The 18,517-nt window shown below is 42.6% G+C and overlaps 1 protein-coding gene across 4 annotated transcripts; it reads right to left on the bottom strand.

The window, feature by feature from the left end:
- Positions 1 to 592: 592 nt before the first annotated feature.
- Positions 593 to 18,212, bottom strand: cdc42ep4a (CDC42 effector protein (Rho GTPase binding) 4a). 4 transcript variants are annotated; one of them, XR_006106726.1, is made up of 3 exons: positions 17,977 to 18,212; positions 5,401 to 6,901; positions 593 to 900 (listed from the first exon to the last, which is right to left on the bottom strand). XR_006106726.1 is itself a non-coding variant. In XM_042505396.1 (2 exons), the coding sequence occupies exon 2, from the start codon at positions 6,773 to 6,775 to the stop codon at positions 5,732 to 5,734; it is 1,044 nt and encodes a 347-aa protein (XP_042361330.1). In that variant the 5' UTR covers positions 6,776 to 6,901; positions 17,977 to 18,212; the 3' UTR covers positions 5,181 to 5,731. The 4 variants fall into 4 exon arrangements, 2 of the variants coding, with proteins under 2 accessions (XP_042361330.1, XP_042361331.1); XR_006106727.1 differs by lacking the exon at positions 593 to 900 and adding an exon at positions 1,875 to 1,978; XM_042505396.1 differs by lacking the exon at positions 593 to 900 and having other exon boundaries at positions 5,181 to 6,901.
- Between the last annotated feature and the right edge of the window lie 305 nt (positions 18,213 to 18,517).

Raw genomic sequence — 18,517 nt, 5'->3', positions numbered from 1 at the left:
AAGAGCCCCCAGCCCCATCCTATGTGGTCATGGCTGAGTGCAGGCCAGGCCAGACCTCCTGGGGACGCACATGGCTGCAGGACCCGCTCGTCTCTTCAGCAGAGTGAGACAGGGTTACCAGAGCAGCACGCAGACACACAGAAAGAATGGAAAATGAAGGGATGATTCATTGTTTTAAAGCTTATGGCAAAAATGAGTCCTCTGTGTTCCGGTTTTAACTTTACAAGCTCGATGCAGAATCATGGTCGAGGTTGAGTTTATGATTGACGGGTACTTTCTGAAATCATTACTTTGAAAGAAAAACTTGTTTTGCTGTTTGTTTGTTCACTCGTAGCAAAAAAACACAATAAAACTTTGTTTGAATACATGGTTTCGGTCTGCTGAGCTGACTGCAGATTTGGCAATTGTGGTTCTGCGAGATGGAAAAACACATTTTAACGCTGAAGGGATTGTGTCATAGCCAAAGAGGCTATGACACAATCCCCAGATTCATAAAGGAAAGTGCTTGTTGCTCAACAACTGTGGGGAGAGAAGCAAGAGCTGTGTTTCCTTCGGAATAACTTTTCCATCTGAAAAAGCCATACTCACATTCTGACATACCTGCAACAATCCCAGAGCGGGGAAACACTGCTGATGTTAGGAGAGGATGGGCTAATTTTTCACAGTCTTCAGCACAGGCATCTTAAGCTCTTCAAGGCAAGGACACCGGAGACATTCCACGTCCTCCCCGCTCCCCCTCCCATCATGTGTGTGTGGTCTTCTGCTGCCGGCCCTGCAGTTCCAGGGTTTAGAGGTCAAGAGGTCAACACCGGGTACTGGAATGTTTATGTTCGCTGCTCCTGTTAACACCAATATCCGTAGTGCTGTGTCTTGCACTCCTGGAGGAAAACCTCAGCCTGTCTTTGAGGACACAGAGGGAAAACATTGATTTCCACATAGTAAGACTGTCTTACAGTTTGTTTGGCAGAGTGAAGTAGAGCATTTGACAAGGCGAAGATAAATGACTGGCAATAAGTGTTGAGATTCTATCAAAAAAAAGACAGCAAAGGAGAAATGTATTTCCGGAATGACTAAAAAATGTACAAGATATCAATGACAATAGAATTTGAAATGCTGTCAAACGTTATGTTACAATAAAGGAATAGAGAATTTTAAATAAAAACACTGAGGTATGCACCGTCACGTAACAGCAATCTTACACCCTGGAAGATAGATTTTTTTCTCGCTTGCCTCAAAACATAATTTGGCACAGTTCACATTCTATACATCTTCTTCAGGGCGGGCCGTCTCACTGAGGTACTGTCAACCCTCCCAGATACTGTGCATACATTTGGTCAGAGATATGTGTATTAAAGCATGGGAAAGGATGTCTGGATGCAATCCATGTTTTTTAATTCTCGCCCCTAACCACAAACACACAGTTGGGGCTTTGGACCATGGCACTCGCCTCCCGGTTCTGTGCCAGCAAAACAACTCCACACACTCTTTCACACACACCACACCCACATACTCCCCCTCCTCCTCCTCAACTACACAGCAGAAATGAGTGTTTGTTTATGACCTGTTAAAAAAAAAGAGAGAGAAAAGCAACATACTGCAGCAATCATAAAAGAAAAATGCTGCTTGGGGAGTGGTCTGGTTTTTTTTTTTTTTTAGAGGGGGGCTTGTGTATGTGTGTGGGAGGGGAAACGGAGCAGAGCCAGGCAAAAGGGCGGCATATGCACAATTTTGTATTCCGTTTCTTTTCTCCCCCATCCCCCACTTTTCACTTCCCCTCCTTCATCCGCCCCCCCAACCTTCCCTTCCCCAGTCCCCTCCACCGGCAGGTTGTTTAATACTTTCCAGATTTCAGCATGCCGTCGGCCTCCTGGAAGAGCTGCAAAGTCTGCTGATGGAATTTGGCGGAAAAGGTTGTGGGTCCAGGCAGGGGCTTCTGACATAATAAACCTGAAGGCAATGAGCGCCTCCCATTGGTGGCCTGAGGAAGGAAATACGGTTTTCAAAGTGAGCTGGAAACCAAAGGGAAATGACATTTGACAGCCTCTGAAGCAGATGAGAAACTGCATCCAGAGTGTTTGAGAGGGAGAAACAGCTGCATGGCAGACTCGGATTTCAATGAATTTCTGCTGGGGGGTAGGGAAGTGAGCCGAGTCTCCTGAACAAATCTACCGTCTCCGGTATCAAGTTCAAAATGTGAGGGACAATTTCAACAGTTGTGTTCACATCCTGCGTCTCACTACAAATCATCTAAATAATCTCAGTTGACAGTCTTGGGGATGAGTTGGGGTTTTCTTGCAAATATTTTTTAGGAAAATGCAGGCATAGCGCTGAAAAATGAATAAAATAAAAGTAAAGCTCATCGATCAGCATGATGTTTGGGGATACAAGGATACAAAGATATTAAAAAGAGTCATTTACAACCTCCAAAGTCAAACCAGCCATTTCCCGACACACCCAACACCAGATGTGAGCCTCAAACAACCACTAGATGGCAGTAGATAACAAGACTTAGATAGAGTGATTTGCTGCTTGGCACCACACCATCAGTTAAAACGTAAATAATTCAGTTAAAAGGGGTGATTAAAAAAACAAGACTTTTCCAAACCAATGCTAAAGTGGTGACTGTTGAAGATTTAGTCTTTCCTTCTCAGAGAAACAAGCAAAAAACAAAAAAAAACTAACAACCTCTAAAAAGAATAATGACTTTGTACAGACAGAGAAAAGTAGGATCAATAGCCCCACTGGTTTGTATTGACCAAAACAATCAATATAAATGGCCTGTTTTTACCACAAGTGTAAGAATAATGACTTTTTCTAACCCTCAGGCAGATTGGACGCTGGTATAATGTGACTGTGAAAAACTGAAAGTGGAAGGAGATTAAAGATCCCCCGAAGTGGAGATGAAAGATTGAATCGGTGGGAAAAAAAGACACCAAAGAAGAATGAAGAGGTGTTTTCGGCATGCAGTTTTAATGTGGAGGGACGACGCAGGGTGAGACCTTGAACTGTCTGTGGCGAGTGTTAACAAAACAGAGTGCAGTGAACTTTGACCGAGCCGCGAGGTGCGCACTAGAGTGTGAAAAGCCAACGTGTGGTGTGTAATATCAAAAGTGACATTTGAGAGTCTTTGGCGATGAGTTTGATCCTGCTAGACTTATCCGTCCTCCAATCGGGGCGGTGAGAAGAATTACCAGTCATCACTTTTTATGATGAAAAAAAAACTTTCCATAATGATACATTTTTCCCTCTTCCATCCATTTTTCACACCCTCCCAAATCTGTGAGCATGTAGCTGCTCCACGGGGGTATCAGATAAAAGAGCTTTTAAACTAAGCCTTACATATTGACTCCTCTCTCTCTCTCTCTCACACACACACACACACACACACACACACACACACACATTTACTCATGAGTCATCACAGCATTCTCAGCTTGTATTGCTAATACTTAAGAGACACATCCAACTAGGCCTCAATTGCTTCCTTCCTTCCTCTTCTGGGAGAGTCAAAGAACAGTGACAGGAAACAGAAAAGGCCATCAAGGAATTCCTTTGTTAATGCTGCTGATTGCGCAGCACTTAAACTGCATTATCTTCTGGTGAGACAAAGTGGCAATAAAAACATTCAGGATTTATTTTATTGAAAAATATAGGTTATTTTGAATAATAAAGAAAAAAGGTAACAGTAAAGAAGTAAGGCATAATATACATCATTATACAGAAAGGGCAACACAGACAACTCCCCATTCGCCCAAACAATTGTTAACTCTAGAAATTACCTGAATATATTATGTAGTGTTTGAGTGGAAATATAAATATCCAGTTTTGCAAATTCTTTTCCTTTTTTTACTCCTGCATGATGTTACATCTTAAAACCCTTCTTTTTTTAACCTCTGAGCTGAAATTCACCAGTGATTACCCACACAGAGAAGGAAGTGACAGACAGATTTGACAGGCTCTCCCAAAAGTGAGAAATTATTTTTGGCTAGAAAATTATGATTTGGCACATCTGTCAGTTTCAGTTAAGGCAGTGAAATCAATCAGCGCTCCCGAGCCTTGATACTTCTGGCCGCTGCTTTTAATGATGCAAGAGATACAGTCGAGCTGCAATGACTATGCAACTTGCATAAAAATAGCTTCTTTTTTTTTTAAATGCTCTTGCATCTATTGCTGGCTGTGTCTTTCTTTTTCATCCACTCTATAAACAGGCATTACATAAACTTTTTTTTTTCCAAAGATAAAACATAACAGGTATTAAACACCAAATACTAGTAGTGTGTGGTTTAATTGTGCCTGCTGGTGCACTGATTCTCAATACCCCCAGGGCTTCCTCATGAGTAGTGGTGGAAACTGATTTGCACATAAAGACAGCCCCTGGACTAATGAGGATCTTTTACACAGTTCAGTTGCACCACTGCAGCTGCTCAAATGTGCAAAAACAAGGAAGGAAGTGGTTATCAAAGTCTTTTCAGTTTCAACTTGAAATGACAGATCAGTAAGGAAGAAGATAGCCAATTCATCTAAGTTAACGGAAATCTGTAACATCATCATCATGGCTTCAAGGCAGAACAAAAGAATCTGTGAATTTGGAAAACGACAACAAACACAACATATACTCCCTCTCTAGTGTGCCACGCACTCCTCTTTACACCGTGGGCTTCCTGTTGTAATGCCATTGTTTATAGTTAATGCAGGCCAATGTATTCCCATTAGCTTTACAACCCTGCTTTTCTCTAATTTACACTGAGGCTCAGCCTGTGTGGCGCTCACAGTGAATTAAAAGCAGAATTTTGGTTTGGGGCTTTGTGGTCCAGCTTTACAGCAGGAAATGGCAGCCTTTGAGCAGCGTCGCAAGGACCCTGAGTTACATAAGGGAGAAAACTCTGACAGATCTATGGCACTTAACTATAACATTTTCAGATGAAAGGGGCTCAAGGCAGGGCTTCACACTCCAGTGACAAACACAGCCCCCTTTATTGTGACAAGATACCCACCAGTGATCCTGTGGTGACAGAGGCCTTCTGTTCAGCTCAGGCCTCATGATGTCCCACAGCCAGAGAGACAGAGAGACAGAGAGACAGGAAGAGAGAGAGAGAGAGCGACAGAGACAGAGACAGAGACAGAGAGAGACAGAGGCAGAGAGACGGAGAGAAACAGAGACAGAGACAGAGAAAGACAGAGAGAGAGAGACAGAGAGAGAGAGAGACAGAGACAGAGAGAGAAACAGAGAGAGAGAGGACAGAGAGAGAGAGAACGAGACGAAGAACACAGACGAATCAAATGAGAAAAGCATGTGATGCATCAAGTGAGAGGAAGGAGAAAGGAAAGCACGAACAGAGCTTTAGTTATGGAAAGTGTTTTTCCTAAAAGTTTCTTTTCTAACCCATCCTCCCTGCTTACTTCTGGAATGTTCCATATTCAAAGAGTGGCTGCTCTTCCATGTCAGTTCCCTCAGCATTCAAAAGGGAGAGACGGATTGACAGACAGTGGAGGGTGAGGCTCTCTGACAGATGGAGTTTGGGCTCCTCCAAAAGGAGCAGTCACTCTCTCCTTGCAGACCTACAAAGTTAGAGTCCTCCGTCATTTTCACAGACCCATTCCCACAGTACCCGACAAAAGTGTCTTATTTCCGTTCAAGTGCAAATCCACACTGTCAAAGGACTTGCAAGCTTCACATAAACCCCTTCCACAGCTCTGTGCTATTTTTTTTTTTTTTCAAGGCTTTGGAATCTCATACGCGAATCTCATCATCTTCATCCTCCAAGAAAGAAGAGAAGTTGCTCTCTTCCTCTGGCGGGGCACTGAAGGTGGCGCTATCTGTGTCTCCTGCATAGGTCTGGCTGTTTGGTTTCTCATCCAAGGCAGCAGAGCCAGAGCTGGACATGGAGCAGCTGTCTAGATGCTGCAAGTGTTTAGGCCGAGTCTCGGGGGTGTACTCTGGGGTGTAGGGCCCTCCATTCTCAGGCCCCAGATCTACAGAGCTGGCTGGACGCACAGAGGCCTGCTGCTGAGGTTCTGCTGCTTCCTCCTCTGCCTCCATCTCCTCCTCTGCATCCTCATCTTTTTCTCTCTCCACACTATCCTCTTCCTCACCGTGGGTGCTGAGAGGTGGCGAGGCACGGCCCTCGCTGCTCTTGCCCTCCTCATAGCCGAGATCATCTTCCTCCTTCTCCATGACCCCAAGGATGTCTCCCAGCATGGATGGTCCCAAGTCGACATGGAAAGACATTACTGATTCGGCGTGCTTCATGCCGCCTCCGTAGTGGTGGGAGCTCTCTGGGAGCTCAGTCAGCTCACCAAAGCGCCGCTCTTCCAGCTCCAGGATGTGAGCAGCTGCAGCGGCGCCTCTCTCATCCACCTCCCCGTGTTGTTTTAAAGGACTAGAGGACAAGCTCTTTGCCACCATACTGTCCCCTCTGTCTTCATCATTGAGGAACGGCAGAGACATGGCGTTCTTCACATAGGTGGGGGACCCACCGGGGGTCACCAGGGCGTTGTCCACTCTGGTCACCGACTGGGAGCGTTTGCTGCTCCTGAAGGTGCGAGACAGGAGGCCGGGCCGGGGAGAGCGGGGGAAAAATGTGTTCTCAGGGGGAGGTTCTCCTGAGCGGGTGCTGAGGAAGGAGGTGTCTCCGAATGCATCACCGCTGCGACCTACATGCATGGTGTGGCGGAAGTCACCCAGCGGAGCACTGATCATCTCCCTGGTCAGGTCCATGCGTGAGCGACGCTTGGTCTGAGAGGAGCCAGACACTAGCTGTTTTAGGATTGGCATGGTGACTGACTAGCAATTTTGTTTTGCACAAAGGTGTCACAAAGAGCTTCTAAATCTTGAATACACTCCCTTTTGGAGAACTTGAAAGGAATATTGATGCTCCTCAGTTGCAGTCAGCTTGTGAAACTGAAAAATAAAGAGTAGAATAAATTAGACGGGATGTATGAAATTCTTTTGACATTTTAATCCTTCAATTTAAATTAAAGCTAGTATTTCCATAACATGCCTCCGCAAACCACTCAGGATGCAGTTACAGTTGATATCCATGTCTGTCCATATTTATATGTAGCCACAAAAATTGACAATCCTTCGAAGATGGATTTTGCTGCAAAGAAGTTAGAAATTTTAAAACGAGGATGCTTCACACACGTTCCACAGAAGATCTATACAATCAGCACAGTTTTAAGATTAGTGTCACCAATTCAGTATCTGACCAAATGTCTCCCCTTCTGTTCCTGAGTTATGATATTAAATAATGGCCAGAAAAGTGTTTTTTACAGAATATCATGATGTCACAGTGAAGTTGAACATTGACCCTCTGGATATAAAATGTTCTCATTTTATCCTATTAGACACTGAGTGAGTTTTTATCATAATTATTGTTTGAATTTTTTGAGTTATGGTCAAAAACAGGTTTTGTGAGGTCTCACGGACCTTGCTCTTCGACCACCAAAATTTAAATAAGCTCACTGTTGAGTCCAAATGGATGTTTGTGCCAAATTTGAGGAAATTCCCTCATGGCCTTCTCGAGATAAAAAGGACAAGAATGAGAGGCACACAAGCTCACAATGACCTTTGAGGTTTGACAACCAAAGTTGAATCAGTTCATCCTTGCGTCCGTTTCATCAGGAGAACGTTTGTGCCAAATTTGAAGAAATATCCTTGAGATGTTCTTTAGATGTTGCCTTGACAAGAATGAGACTGACACAAGGCCGAAATGACCTGGACCTTTAACCAATATCTAATCAGTTCATCCTTGAGTCCAAGTGGACATTTGTGCCAAATTTTAAGAAATTCCCTCAAGGCAATCATGAAATATGCATGTACAACACAAAAAATAATACTTATAACAATCACCAGCACTGAGGCATAAAAACAAATTTAAAGTAAATCTGTCAAAATTTGATGCACAATCAAAAAGCAAATCTATGTCAAACACAATTACTGCTGTCAAAAAGATATATACAACGGACATATGGTTCACCTATAGCCATCTATTTACTGCAAACACATTAAACAGTGTAAGAACATTCACATTTGGATTTTTAATCCCATCAAATCAATGAAAACATCTCGAAGAATTTCAAATGCTCCACTAATTACAAGAGCTGAAGCTACCAATTATGCAGCTCCATAATGATAAGCAGAAACTCTTCCAACATCTCTGTGAGATGACCTCTGAAATGCTCTGGGAAGAAAAACACAGGGAACACCACAGGATTCTGCTTTTAAAGAAGAATTATAATTGAGAGCAAAACACCAACCACAGACCAACATGAAGCAGAGAGGGATGGTTGAGGGCTGCCAGGGATTTTCTTGTGTGAAGTTGAACTTTGACTGTATGACATTCTGTTTACGACCAAGAACTAATCTTCCGGTCACAGGCAAAGTCAATTATACAAGAACAATAATACCCCTCTCAACTGGGGTGTGCTGTTTAACAGTCACCGGAGCATTGTTTTGAGAAATGTATAGGAAATTGTACTCAGAGACGTGGGAAATAAGAAAAAAGTCAGTTGCCACTTTCTTCCTCTTCTTCTTTGACAGAATTTAAGCCCCTAGAGGTTTGAGACTGATAGCTGTTAAAAATTGTGTTCCTGCATTATTAAAACATGCAGCCCAGACACAGGAAACCTCACCACAGGCTGACAGCTATCACTGCGGCTTCCACAGGTGCTGCACGGGAGGAGAGGAGCGAGATGTCTCATTAGCGACACATCCCAGCGTATTAAGTACACATAAAAAGAGCAATGCCAGTGTGGTCTGCAAAAAAATAAGGTGCAAGCAATTTCTAGACAGATACCAGAAAACGCATGCACCTCTGACTTGTGGGTGGAAAAATGGTTACACATAGCAGGCCTGAAGAAAGCGCTTACCTTGCCGTCAGCAGTGTGCACCTCTCTGTCTTGAACATTGTGCCTCTTTCTTTGTTTGCCCACGCTAACACTGGAATATCATTAAAACTGTCAGCAACTTAACCTGCAGGCAAGCCTTCAAAAGACATTTAAGTCAGGAGTTGTTTTTTGGTTGAAATGCCACGGGGAGATTTCGGCTGTTTTATGTGGCAGACTTTTTAGTGCGGTGACCTCGTTCCTCTGTCTCCACCCCCCAAGCCTATACTCTTCTTCCTGTTAATGCCTTCACCTGCTTTGGTTTCCATGGAAACACCCTCCTGCAAGCAAGCAACAGTGTTTCCTGTCAGGGGCTGCGGAAGGCTTCAGGCTTCATACAAGTATGCAACACATGGCCTCCGTCTGCGTCAACCCGGAGCTCATACAATAGCACCTTTTAATGTGGTGTCTGCTGTGTTTTCACTCATGCACTTCATCCATGCTGTGTGTTTTTATTGGTGCAAATGGGAATTAATAAAATATACAAATGTTCTGCTTCTGTAGACAAGAAAATAGAGGTTTCCATATCAAGACGTGTGTGTGCATTTGCAGCATTTTTAACTGACACAAAGTAAAAACTTTCCATGTACTCCAAATAGTTTTGTGCCAAAACACACAAACAAGCCACATTTTTTTTTCACTGAAAAATGTTTATTATTGAAGTTCTAGTTTCTGATTTGTTTTTTGGGGGAAATAATGAGAAGGAAATAATTCACACTCAGCCAAAAAAACAAAGTTTTTTTCAGACTAGTTGCTTCTGGGTGGCACAAACAGGCGAGCAAAAACAACCAGCGGATAAAACAAGGGGAGATGGAGAAAGCCCGCCTCCCACTCCTCCATCTCACGCCCCCGGGCCAGGATCAGGCTGAAAAGCTCAACGGTGCCCATTTTGGGGACATGGGCACAGAAATTTGTTACAGACCACCAGGCAGATTTCTCATCAGCTGAATCTAAACCCAGTCTAGCACAGGCCTTAAGCAGTTACATCAAAACTGATTCGCAGCCCTGATATATTTATAGCTTTGTGTGTTTTTGTGTGCGTGCATGCACGTGCGACGGTACACGTGAATGAATGAAGTGGGAAAGGGCCTGAGAAGGGAGCAGTTAGCGTGGGAACTACGGGGTCACAGCAGGGGGATTGACTTTATAAACAGACTTTCACAACACTCGGGGTCTGGCTGCAGCATAGGACCCACTGGAGACACACAATGTGGGACAGAAACGGACCGGACAAGCAAATGAGGCACAACTGCGTCTTTTCATTTTGACAGCGAAATGAGAAACCGTTTACACACACTGCACACTGACCTAAAGACCTTGAGCCTTTTGCATGGCATGATTTTGAGGATGACTGACCAGTTTTATGTGGATGTGGTATTTCTCAACTGTTGAGTAAAAAGCAGTAGGGCGCACACACTGTGATAAACTTGAGCACACTTGGAACATTTCCAAACCGTCGCCGATGCTGCTTCATTTCTCTCATCTTTTCACATCTGTTTGGGTAAACGATATTCCAACCCATTTCCCCCAAATGTATTTATGTCATGGGAAATGTAATGTTAGCTCTGTTTATAGATCACATAACTCAATTATCAATATAAATACCTAGCCTGGGTCTAAGGAGGGTTCTGAAGCCGCTTAAATATCACACAGTTATAGCCACTACTTTGTGGGAAGAAAAAATAGACTCTTCTGAGGGAAAGGCACAGAAATAACGTAGGAAGGAGGTAAACAGAAACGGGTTCTTTTACTGAAAGGGGCAAAAAAAAGGGAGCACTTAATCAGATGGTACATATATTCACCAGGGAGAGTTTTGTATCTCCAAAGGAAATACTGTGTTTCATTTCTAGACACCACAGAGAGATGCAACATCACAGGAAGTGAAAAAACAAGCTTGAGCTATGACTCAGAAACACTCACATCATCAAAAATGCATCCATTAACGTCATACAGATCAGCTTACACGCAAAAAAACCATCAGAAGACTGAATTCATATGCATGATATAAGACTCTTGTTAAACCTGGATAATTGTGTTTAAGACAAATAAAAGTTTTCACTTTTTGTCAGTTCTCTCCCACTATGCCAGAGATCACTCCCAGACACACACTCAAACATGACTGATGGTCCATTTCCCTAATTGAGTATTGATGCATCTTCTTTGTGCTTAATTCGAGCGGTGTGTGTTTGACTGTCGGGGAGACGGTTTAGTGGGGGCTCTCTGTCAGCCTCATTTGAAGTCACTGACCTGGATGGACAACCGCATGACCTGAGGGTGAAATGACATTGGGGGTGGGAGGCCACATGCTCCCAAATCTGTGTGAAAAAGTGGGAATACAGTCTTGTTCAGTTCAAACTGCTCTGCCTGTAAGGGCCCTGACACACCAAACCAACGCTGATCTGTTGGTCAATGTCGAGCTGTCTATCAGCGTGTGTCTCCCTTGTTTTGGTAGTGTCACACACAGCTGGCACATTGACCCTTTTCAGCTTTTTTTTTTGCAGATTCAGCATCGGTGTTGAGGGCAGAGCACATCTGTGAACTAAATCACAATGACGGCCTGACAAGAGAAAAAGAAGTGAGCAAAGCAAAGAAACGACAGGGTTTCCCACTCATTCATATATTTTTGGCAGTGCGCCACAATTAAAACATCTGCCGCCACACATTGATTTTATATTTTTCAAATTGGACCAGTCATTCAGATCACTATAAGAGAGTTTATACCATTCAGTTATTGACTTCATTAGACTCTAGGACTGCAGAGCATAGTCTGGGCACAGACTCGCTAGCTTAAAATTCCTTCTGTCTTTTACACCATTTACAAACATCCCATTTGTTAGGGAAAACGGTCATTTTTTCCATTTGTCTAAATGCAATACAAGCAAGAGATAGTGTTCAGCAATAGGCTAGCACACACTCACACACACACTCACACACACACATGTTCCTGTAATTAAGCAGACAAATGGGCTCTCACAGATAGGTATCTGTCATACAACTCAGTTAGCAGGCCTGAATGTCTCATTTAGGAAGGAGCAGCCCAAGGACAAACAGTGGAAATCACATTATCTCTCCATCATACAGACAGGGAACAACAGACATCAGGCTGATGCTGCCCTCTGAGATAAATACAGTAATGAGAGAAAACACACGGCTCTAATGAAAATGTACAAATTAAGCCATTCTACTTACATAAAAGCCAGATTCAGCCGTTACTTAAATGGTCCATTTTATGGCATTCTAAGAGGCATGCCATTTGCTTGTGGTGTTTTGATTCAGATCAAGTATGTTGACCTACAGGGTATCTGGAGTGCCCTCCTGCCCCCACCACCCATTTTCCACGCCTCTGCCTCACCATGTGCTCCAAATACAGTAAGAAAGCCAAGAGCTCATTTTGATCAAAGTGGAAATCCTCTGCGGTCTAAAGAGCAAGGCAAATCCAAACTCTGTGACGGTGAAATGCTGAAAATGATGGGAAATGCCAGGCAGGCCAACAGTCCATTTTCACACCAAGCTTGACTTGTGCAGTGTGCATAAAGTGTATATAGATTTTATATTATAAAATTATCATATTTTGCACATAGTGTAAACAGTTTTTATATTATTTTTATTTTATACAATTTTATTTTTTTAAACTCAAATCCTTTTTTTCTCTGTTTCTGACACTTAATTTTCTGTAATGAGTAAATTTCACCAGTGTGGGATTAATTAAGTCTGTTCTTATCAGGTTTGCTTCTTTTTATGTAATCAACTAATTTAAAACAAAGTGAAAACAAGTGGTTGATTTGTTGGTTAGTCAATTGAGAGAAATACATTGGAACTATTTGGATGATTAATTAATCCTTTAAGAAAAAATGTGTTGTGAGGATTTGCACTTCTGAAATTAAACATTGCTGGGTTTTTGGAATGTTGATTTAACAGAACAAGACACTTGAAGATACTACTTTGGGCTCTGAAAAAACTGAGCAAAACTGGCATTTGTCATTATTTTCTGAAATATACTAGACAAAACACCTCACACAAATAAATGAGAAAGTGTTTGACAGATAAATCAGAAATGATAAGCATTAGATGCAGCCCTGAATATACAAACAAATCAGGAAGGCCAAAAACCTCAATCAAAAAGGAGCTGAATAAAGCACCTCGATACAAACACAGTTCTTCCAAAAACAAGAATTATGCCTCTGAGGACAAGCAGAGAAGATAAAAAGCCAGCTTGTGTGCATTTCCCAAACACAGACAGCAAAAAAAGTGACATATCAGTGCTTTTGCCATCCCCACCCATACCTGGCAAGCTGGTGTGAGACAGTCTGTTATGCTAATGTCACACCTAACCCAGCAGGACACTCTGCTCAAGTAGGGATCAAAGCAAACAGATATTTAGAGCTTCCCCGCTAATAAAAGTACATGCAGGGTTTTTGAATTGGCATTCACATCAGCGCGTACTAAATCTGAGGCTATCCTTAGATCAAGGATTGGAATATTTGAGGTAAGCAGCTTTGTGCTAAAAGAAACTTACAACAACTCAGCAGTGTTTAAAAATAACACTGAGTTATTGGTACATAATTATACAACTAAGCAGCAGATTGTTAATTCCATATAATCAGAGTGGAAGTGCAGCTGCATTACCATCAGGCCAACTTTGAAAGTCTGTATTAGTTACACGAGCAGGTCAGAGGAGCTAAAGGGAAGCAGAAGTGATGGGCAGATGATGACCAGGACAGAGCAGAGATTCTTTCAAAAGAGCCCCGACGGCCAATGAAAGGCTTCCTGGCAGACAATAGTCCTGCAGCAAGTGAGCTCGGCGTGTACTAGCTGACCTCTGATACCCGAGAGGAGATGACTCGTCTCTTTTACATTACAGCCGACGCAGCCTCCAGACACGACACTCCATCTCTCTCTCTCCGTCCTCCGCTTTGGTGAAACTGACGGCTTTTATTACAGACACAAACAGCGGCTGGCGAACAAGAAAGCAATACTCCACTTCATCCAAGAATGAAGTGTTGTGTGGGTTAAACAACACTGATACGCATCGTTTTCACGGATCTACAATGCCTTTTTTTCACACAAACAACATTTTCCATTCCTGCTCTGTTATTGTCTCTTATCGGAATAGAACTTGCTACATGATGTGACTGAAATGGCAGCCAGCATGACTCAACATCAATGTTGTCTCTGTACTGGGCATTGGCATCTAAACACAAATGGAGGGTGGAGGGAGACAGACATTGGCACCACTCAAACATTTAGAGTATCTAAACATAATCAGAGAGAAAATGCAGAGAGGAGGTTGGCATTGGCAATAGCGACAAAAGAGCAAGCCAGAAATAACCACTTAACGATACTTTTTAATGTTTGCAGCAATGTGACATGGCTTCCCAGCTTTTTCATTCGCATCCAGCTGGACCTCCAAGGTCAACGACCAGCTTCAGATCATTAATAACCATCCCTGTCTCCACAAAAGACGTCCGAGCACTCTTAAATCGCATTTGCACACAGAATTGCAAGAATCTGACTAATTACCACCAAGATAAGTGAGCGACACCAGTAACCTCGACACAGCAATTACTCCAGAAGCATGATGGAAGTGTTTCACAGAGAAGCGTGTTAACATGTTACTTCCACAGGAAGGGCAGGGAGAAAATGAGGCAGTTGACCCTCCCATCTCTGCGGAAATCTACCCAGCCTGCCCTTCCTGACAACACATAATGTAAACATGGCTGTTCTCCTTCATACTGCGCTACTGATGGGCTAACCAAACAAACACAGCTCATATCTCCATCAACACACAGTTGTAATAACCCACAGGGCTGCTTGGGACTGTGTGTTCAACAACTAAATGTATCAGTACATGAAGCGCTGGAGGCAAGTTCAGCAACATTAATTAATTTTAGAACAACAGGATATTCCTCATAGCAGATATAACTGTGTCCCAGCTGATGACAGCTCTGGCCGCGGGCCCAGGTGTCCGCATCGTCACCCAGGACACACCGACACACACCATCCAGGTGTTTCTCTAAAGAGCTGCAGAAGAGGAGAGAGGTTACATTTTGCACCACTCGAGTGGAAACCTGCGCTCCTCGGTGGAAAGAATGCAGTGAAATTATGGGATCCAGAGAATCTTACTTTAAAGTGCGAAAGTGCCATAATTATGAGCGTCAGAACAGCAGGAAAGCAACAAAATGCAAAAGCTGGAAAGAAGCCAAAGAAGCTGCTATCAAAGAGTGGAGGGCTCTTTTTGTCAAAGGTGTTATTTTTGAGAAACCACTCAACTTGAGCATGGCAGCCGTCTCATTTTTGAGTGGATATTAAGTACACTGTGCAAGGGTTCTCTTTCAGAATTTAATATCCAATTATTAGAGTAATAGAATTCAGCCAAGACGACTTCAAACCACAGAAATTATTCTATTTGTGGTTTCGGAGAGAGAAAAAAAATATGGTCAAACAAATACGAGCATGCTGGTCAGCAATCATAACATTTGTGCAGCGTCTACTGCTACACTGACAATATTTGCGACGAGGAAACAGGATGGTAACAGAGAATAAACATTTCCTCTGACTTGTAGTGCCAACCCAAGCCTACCGGGTCACTATGCAAAGCATGCTGGTACAGACCACAAAACAATGCCACCAAACAAAAGACACAGGAACAAACACAGCATTCACACACTGAAACATGAGAGGCCCTTAGAATTTGATGTTGGGACAACAAAACAAATAACTGTTGAATTGTTGCTTTAACCCTTTGTAACCTGGAGCTACATCACTTTTTCTGTGCTGCTTTCAGACACCTTTCACAAGTATTAAAATTTTTTAATTGAGGCAATTTCTTTCAACATCGTGGTAAAATGCAATGAGCAACTTGGTATAAAATCCACAAATTGCAAGAAATTAGTAAAAAAAAAAAAAAATGAAAAAATAATAATAATCTAGGGAAAATTTGTCATAATCATAATCATAATCATAATTACATACTTAAAATTGCGTTACAGAATTATTATTTAAATTTATTTATTTAAAGCACTTTTTCCATGTTGTTTTCTTGTTTTTCTGGGTTTTTTTTCTTTTTTGTTTGTTTGTTTTATTTAGTTTTTACCAATTTCTTGCTAATCTTTGGATCATTTCTTCTTTTGCTGCTCATTGCTTTCACCCCATGTTTTTTTTTAAGAAATCAAGCAAATAATTCTTAGGTTTCAAGGGGTTAAATTAAACTAGCAAACTGTAAATTGTGTGCAGAGAGAATGTACGTTTTCAGCAAATAGTAAATTTAACACCATGCTGGCATTTATATGTAACATTTCCAGGCCTGTGGTAGTAACTAAGAGCAATGACAACAAGCCAACATGTTACTTATACTACACATCCTTCAAAAGACCTGTCACGTCCTCTATAATAACCCGGCAGTTTACTATCGCCATCCTCAGAGGCATTCCAGGAAAAAAAATAACAGTTTATATTGGTATTTCCTGGAATGTGAAAGGGGCTGGACAGGACACACACACTGCCACAAATGAGCACACTAACTGCAGACATGTTCAAACATGGGTGCAGGACCGTACACTCACTGGCCACAAATAACACACTAAAGTTGCACTTTGGCACAACCGCGGAGAGATTTTGAGTTGCTGATTATCCTGCACACTAACTTGTTCACTTTTGTAAACTAAATTCTGAGCAGGTTGTGTTTCCTGGGCTATGAGCCAGAAACTGCGTTCTACACTGCGCTGCATCCAATAACAGAGCGGTTGGCACTGTGTCCAACACCACTCGGAGGAAGGATAACTTTCACCTTCAGGCACTAAACACATCTCCTGCAGGCAATTAGACGCTTTGTAATTTAAGAAACAGAGGAAAGTAGAGGGAGCAGAACCTGTGCAGGCTGGTTGAGAAATATGTTGCCTCTCCTGAAAGGCATTTCTGAGCCACTTCTGAGGAAAAAAGTAAACAGGCTAAGCCCGTGACACATAAATCTTGGCGATGAGGCTTGCCTGTTTGCTGTGTCGTCAACCTAAATCCATCACAGCGGCCAGGCATGAACATTTTGACATCTCACAAAGCCCTGTGCGTGTTTTGGATGAAACGGGTCAAATGTCACATTTAAACCTACAAAAACAAAGAAAGCAACCCAATTTGCAAAGCAGAAACCTGTGATAACATTGTCTCGTCAACCAACTGCTGAGGAGTTCTTATCAGCGTGGCGGTGATGAAGTGATGGCCTACAGACCTGAGGCCCATCACCTTATTATCCCAGTCAATGAGCTCATCAGATGCCATCGTGACACCCCTGCCAAGTAAACCAAACAGTGCTGCCAAGTAAACAGGCTCTGGGATACGTGGGTAATGAACTGGACAAACAGGACAGGCGTGCACTGCATGATGGGGCAGCGAGTGTGTAATGTGTGATTTTTTTTTTGTGTGTTTAGCCATCCGATCGCGTCATCTGATGTGTGGTAACTCAACTTCCTCTACCTAAAAAAATCACTCACTTTTAAATAAGTTACACAAATATTTCAAAATAAATCAATATTGAGAAAAGCCTATACACATGCATGTGCAATAGGAACTGCAAAGCAAAATGTCATCAAACACATATTTGACCTAATTTTGAATATTTTGAAGCTCCACATTTGTTTTATGAGGCCTGTAAGAGTTTTGTTTTGGTGAAAGCTTCTCATTATAATATGAAACCAATGCATTATATTCAAAGCATTCCTAAGTGAGTTAATATTATGAAAAAAATGTATCTTATCGCTAAGTGGCTGCAAATAAGCTCAGTTCTCGCGACACCTCTTCTCTCCACAAAGGAATGCTTCAGAGAGTGAAAAATACGTCTTCCTGAGTGTCCATTTGACAGAACTCGTGCATCTATTAGTCTTCTCATTCACCCACAATACAATAAAGCTGTGATTCTGGGTGGGTCACTGGCACGAGAACAATAAGTAGCTGACCACAAAAGCGTCATCCGCCTCGCGCACCGTGCGCTCTACTGAACCGCGAAATAAAGCATTCTGTTAAATACACATTTGAACAAAAACAAAAGGTGCAGTTTGTTTATTGAAGTTTGAGTGCAAGTACAAACACTGAAGCACTTACCGAGCATCCCCATTCATAAAGCCGGCTGCTGCTTCACTTTTAGGCCCCCAGCAGGTTGACAAAGGGGGTGTATTCATCAAGCGGAAGGAGACGTAAAAGCGCTCGGATCAAACTCTCGCGAAATCCAAATGACTCTCAGACAGACTGATCTTTCGTTTTCTACTAGAAATGTGACTGATGCTGTCACCGCATCCTCAGAAGCGGTGCTGCTGCTCTGAAGCGCAATAACTCACTACAATGCCTCCTGCCTCGGTAGTGCGTTTGAACACGCCCTCTTTACATGGCTCCTTAAAGACACAGGCTGCCAGCATGGGGCCACTCAGACAGGCTCAGCCTCATTTCCTTCACACTTTCAGGGAAACACCACCTAAATTAATTATTCCAACATGTTGTTTTCATGGCAGAGTTCAGTCAATATGTGTGAGCTTTTCTCTCTCAAAGCCAGAAAAGTAAGTCTAAAACTTGGGATGCCATCAAGTATACAGGAGCTGCACCAGAATGGAAGCCTGATTTGTGGCCCCACAGAATGTTTCCTTGACTT

Source organism: Plectropomus leopardus, chromosome 17, assembly GCF_008729295.1.
Source record: "Plectropomus leopardus isolate mb chromosome 17, YSFRI_Pleo_2.0, whole genome shotgun sequence".
Classification (NCBI taxonomy): Eukaryota; Metazoa; Chordata; class Actinopteri; order Perciformes; family Serranidae; genus Plectropomus; species Plectropomus leopardus.
This window is presented reverse-complemented; position numbering and strand designations above follow the sequence as displayed.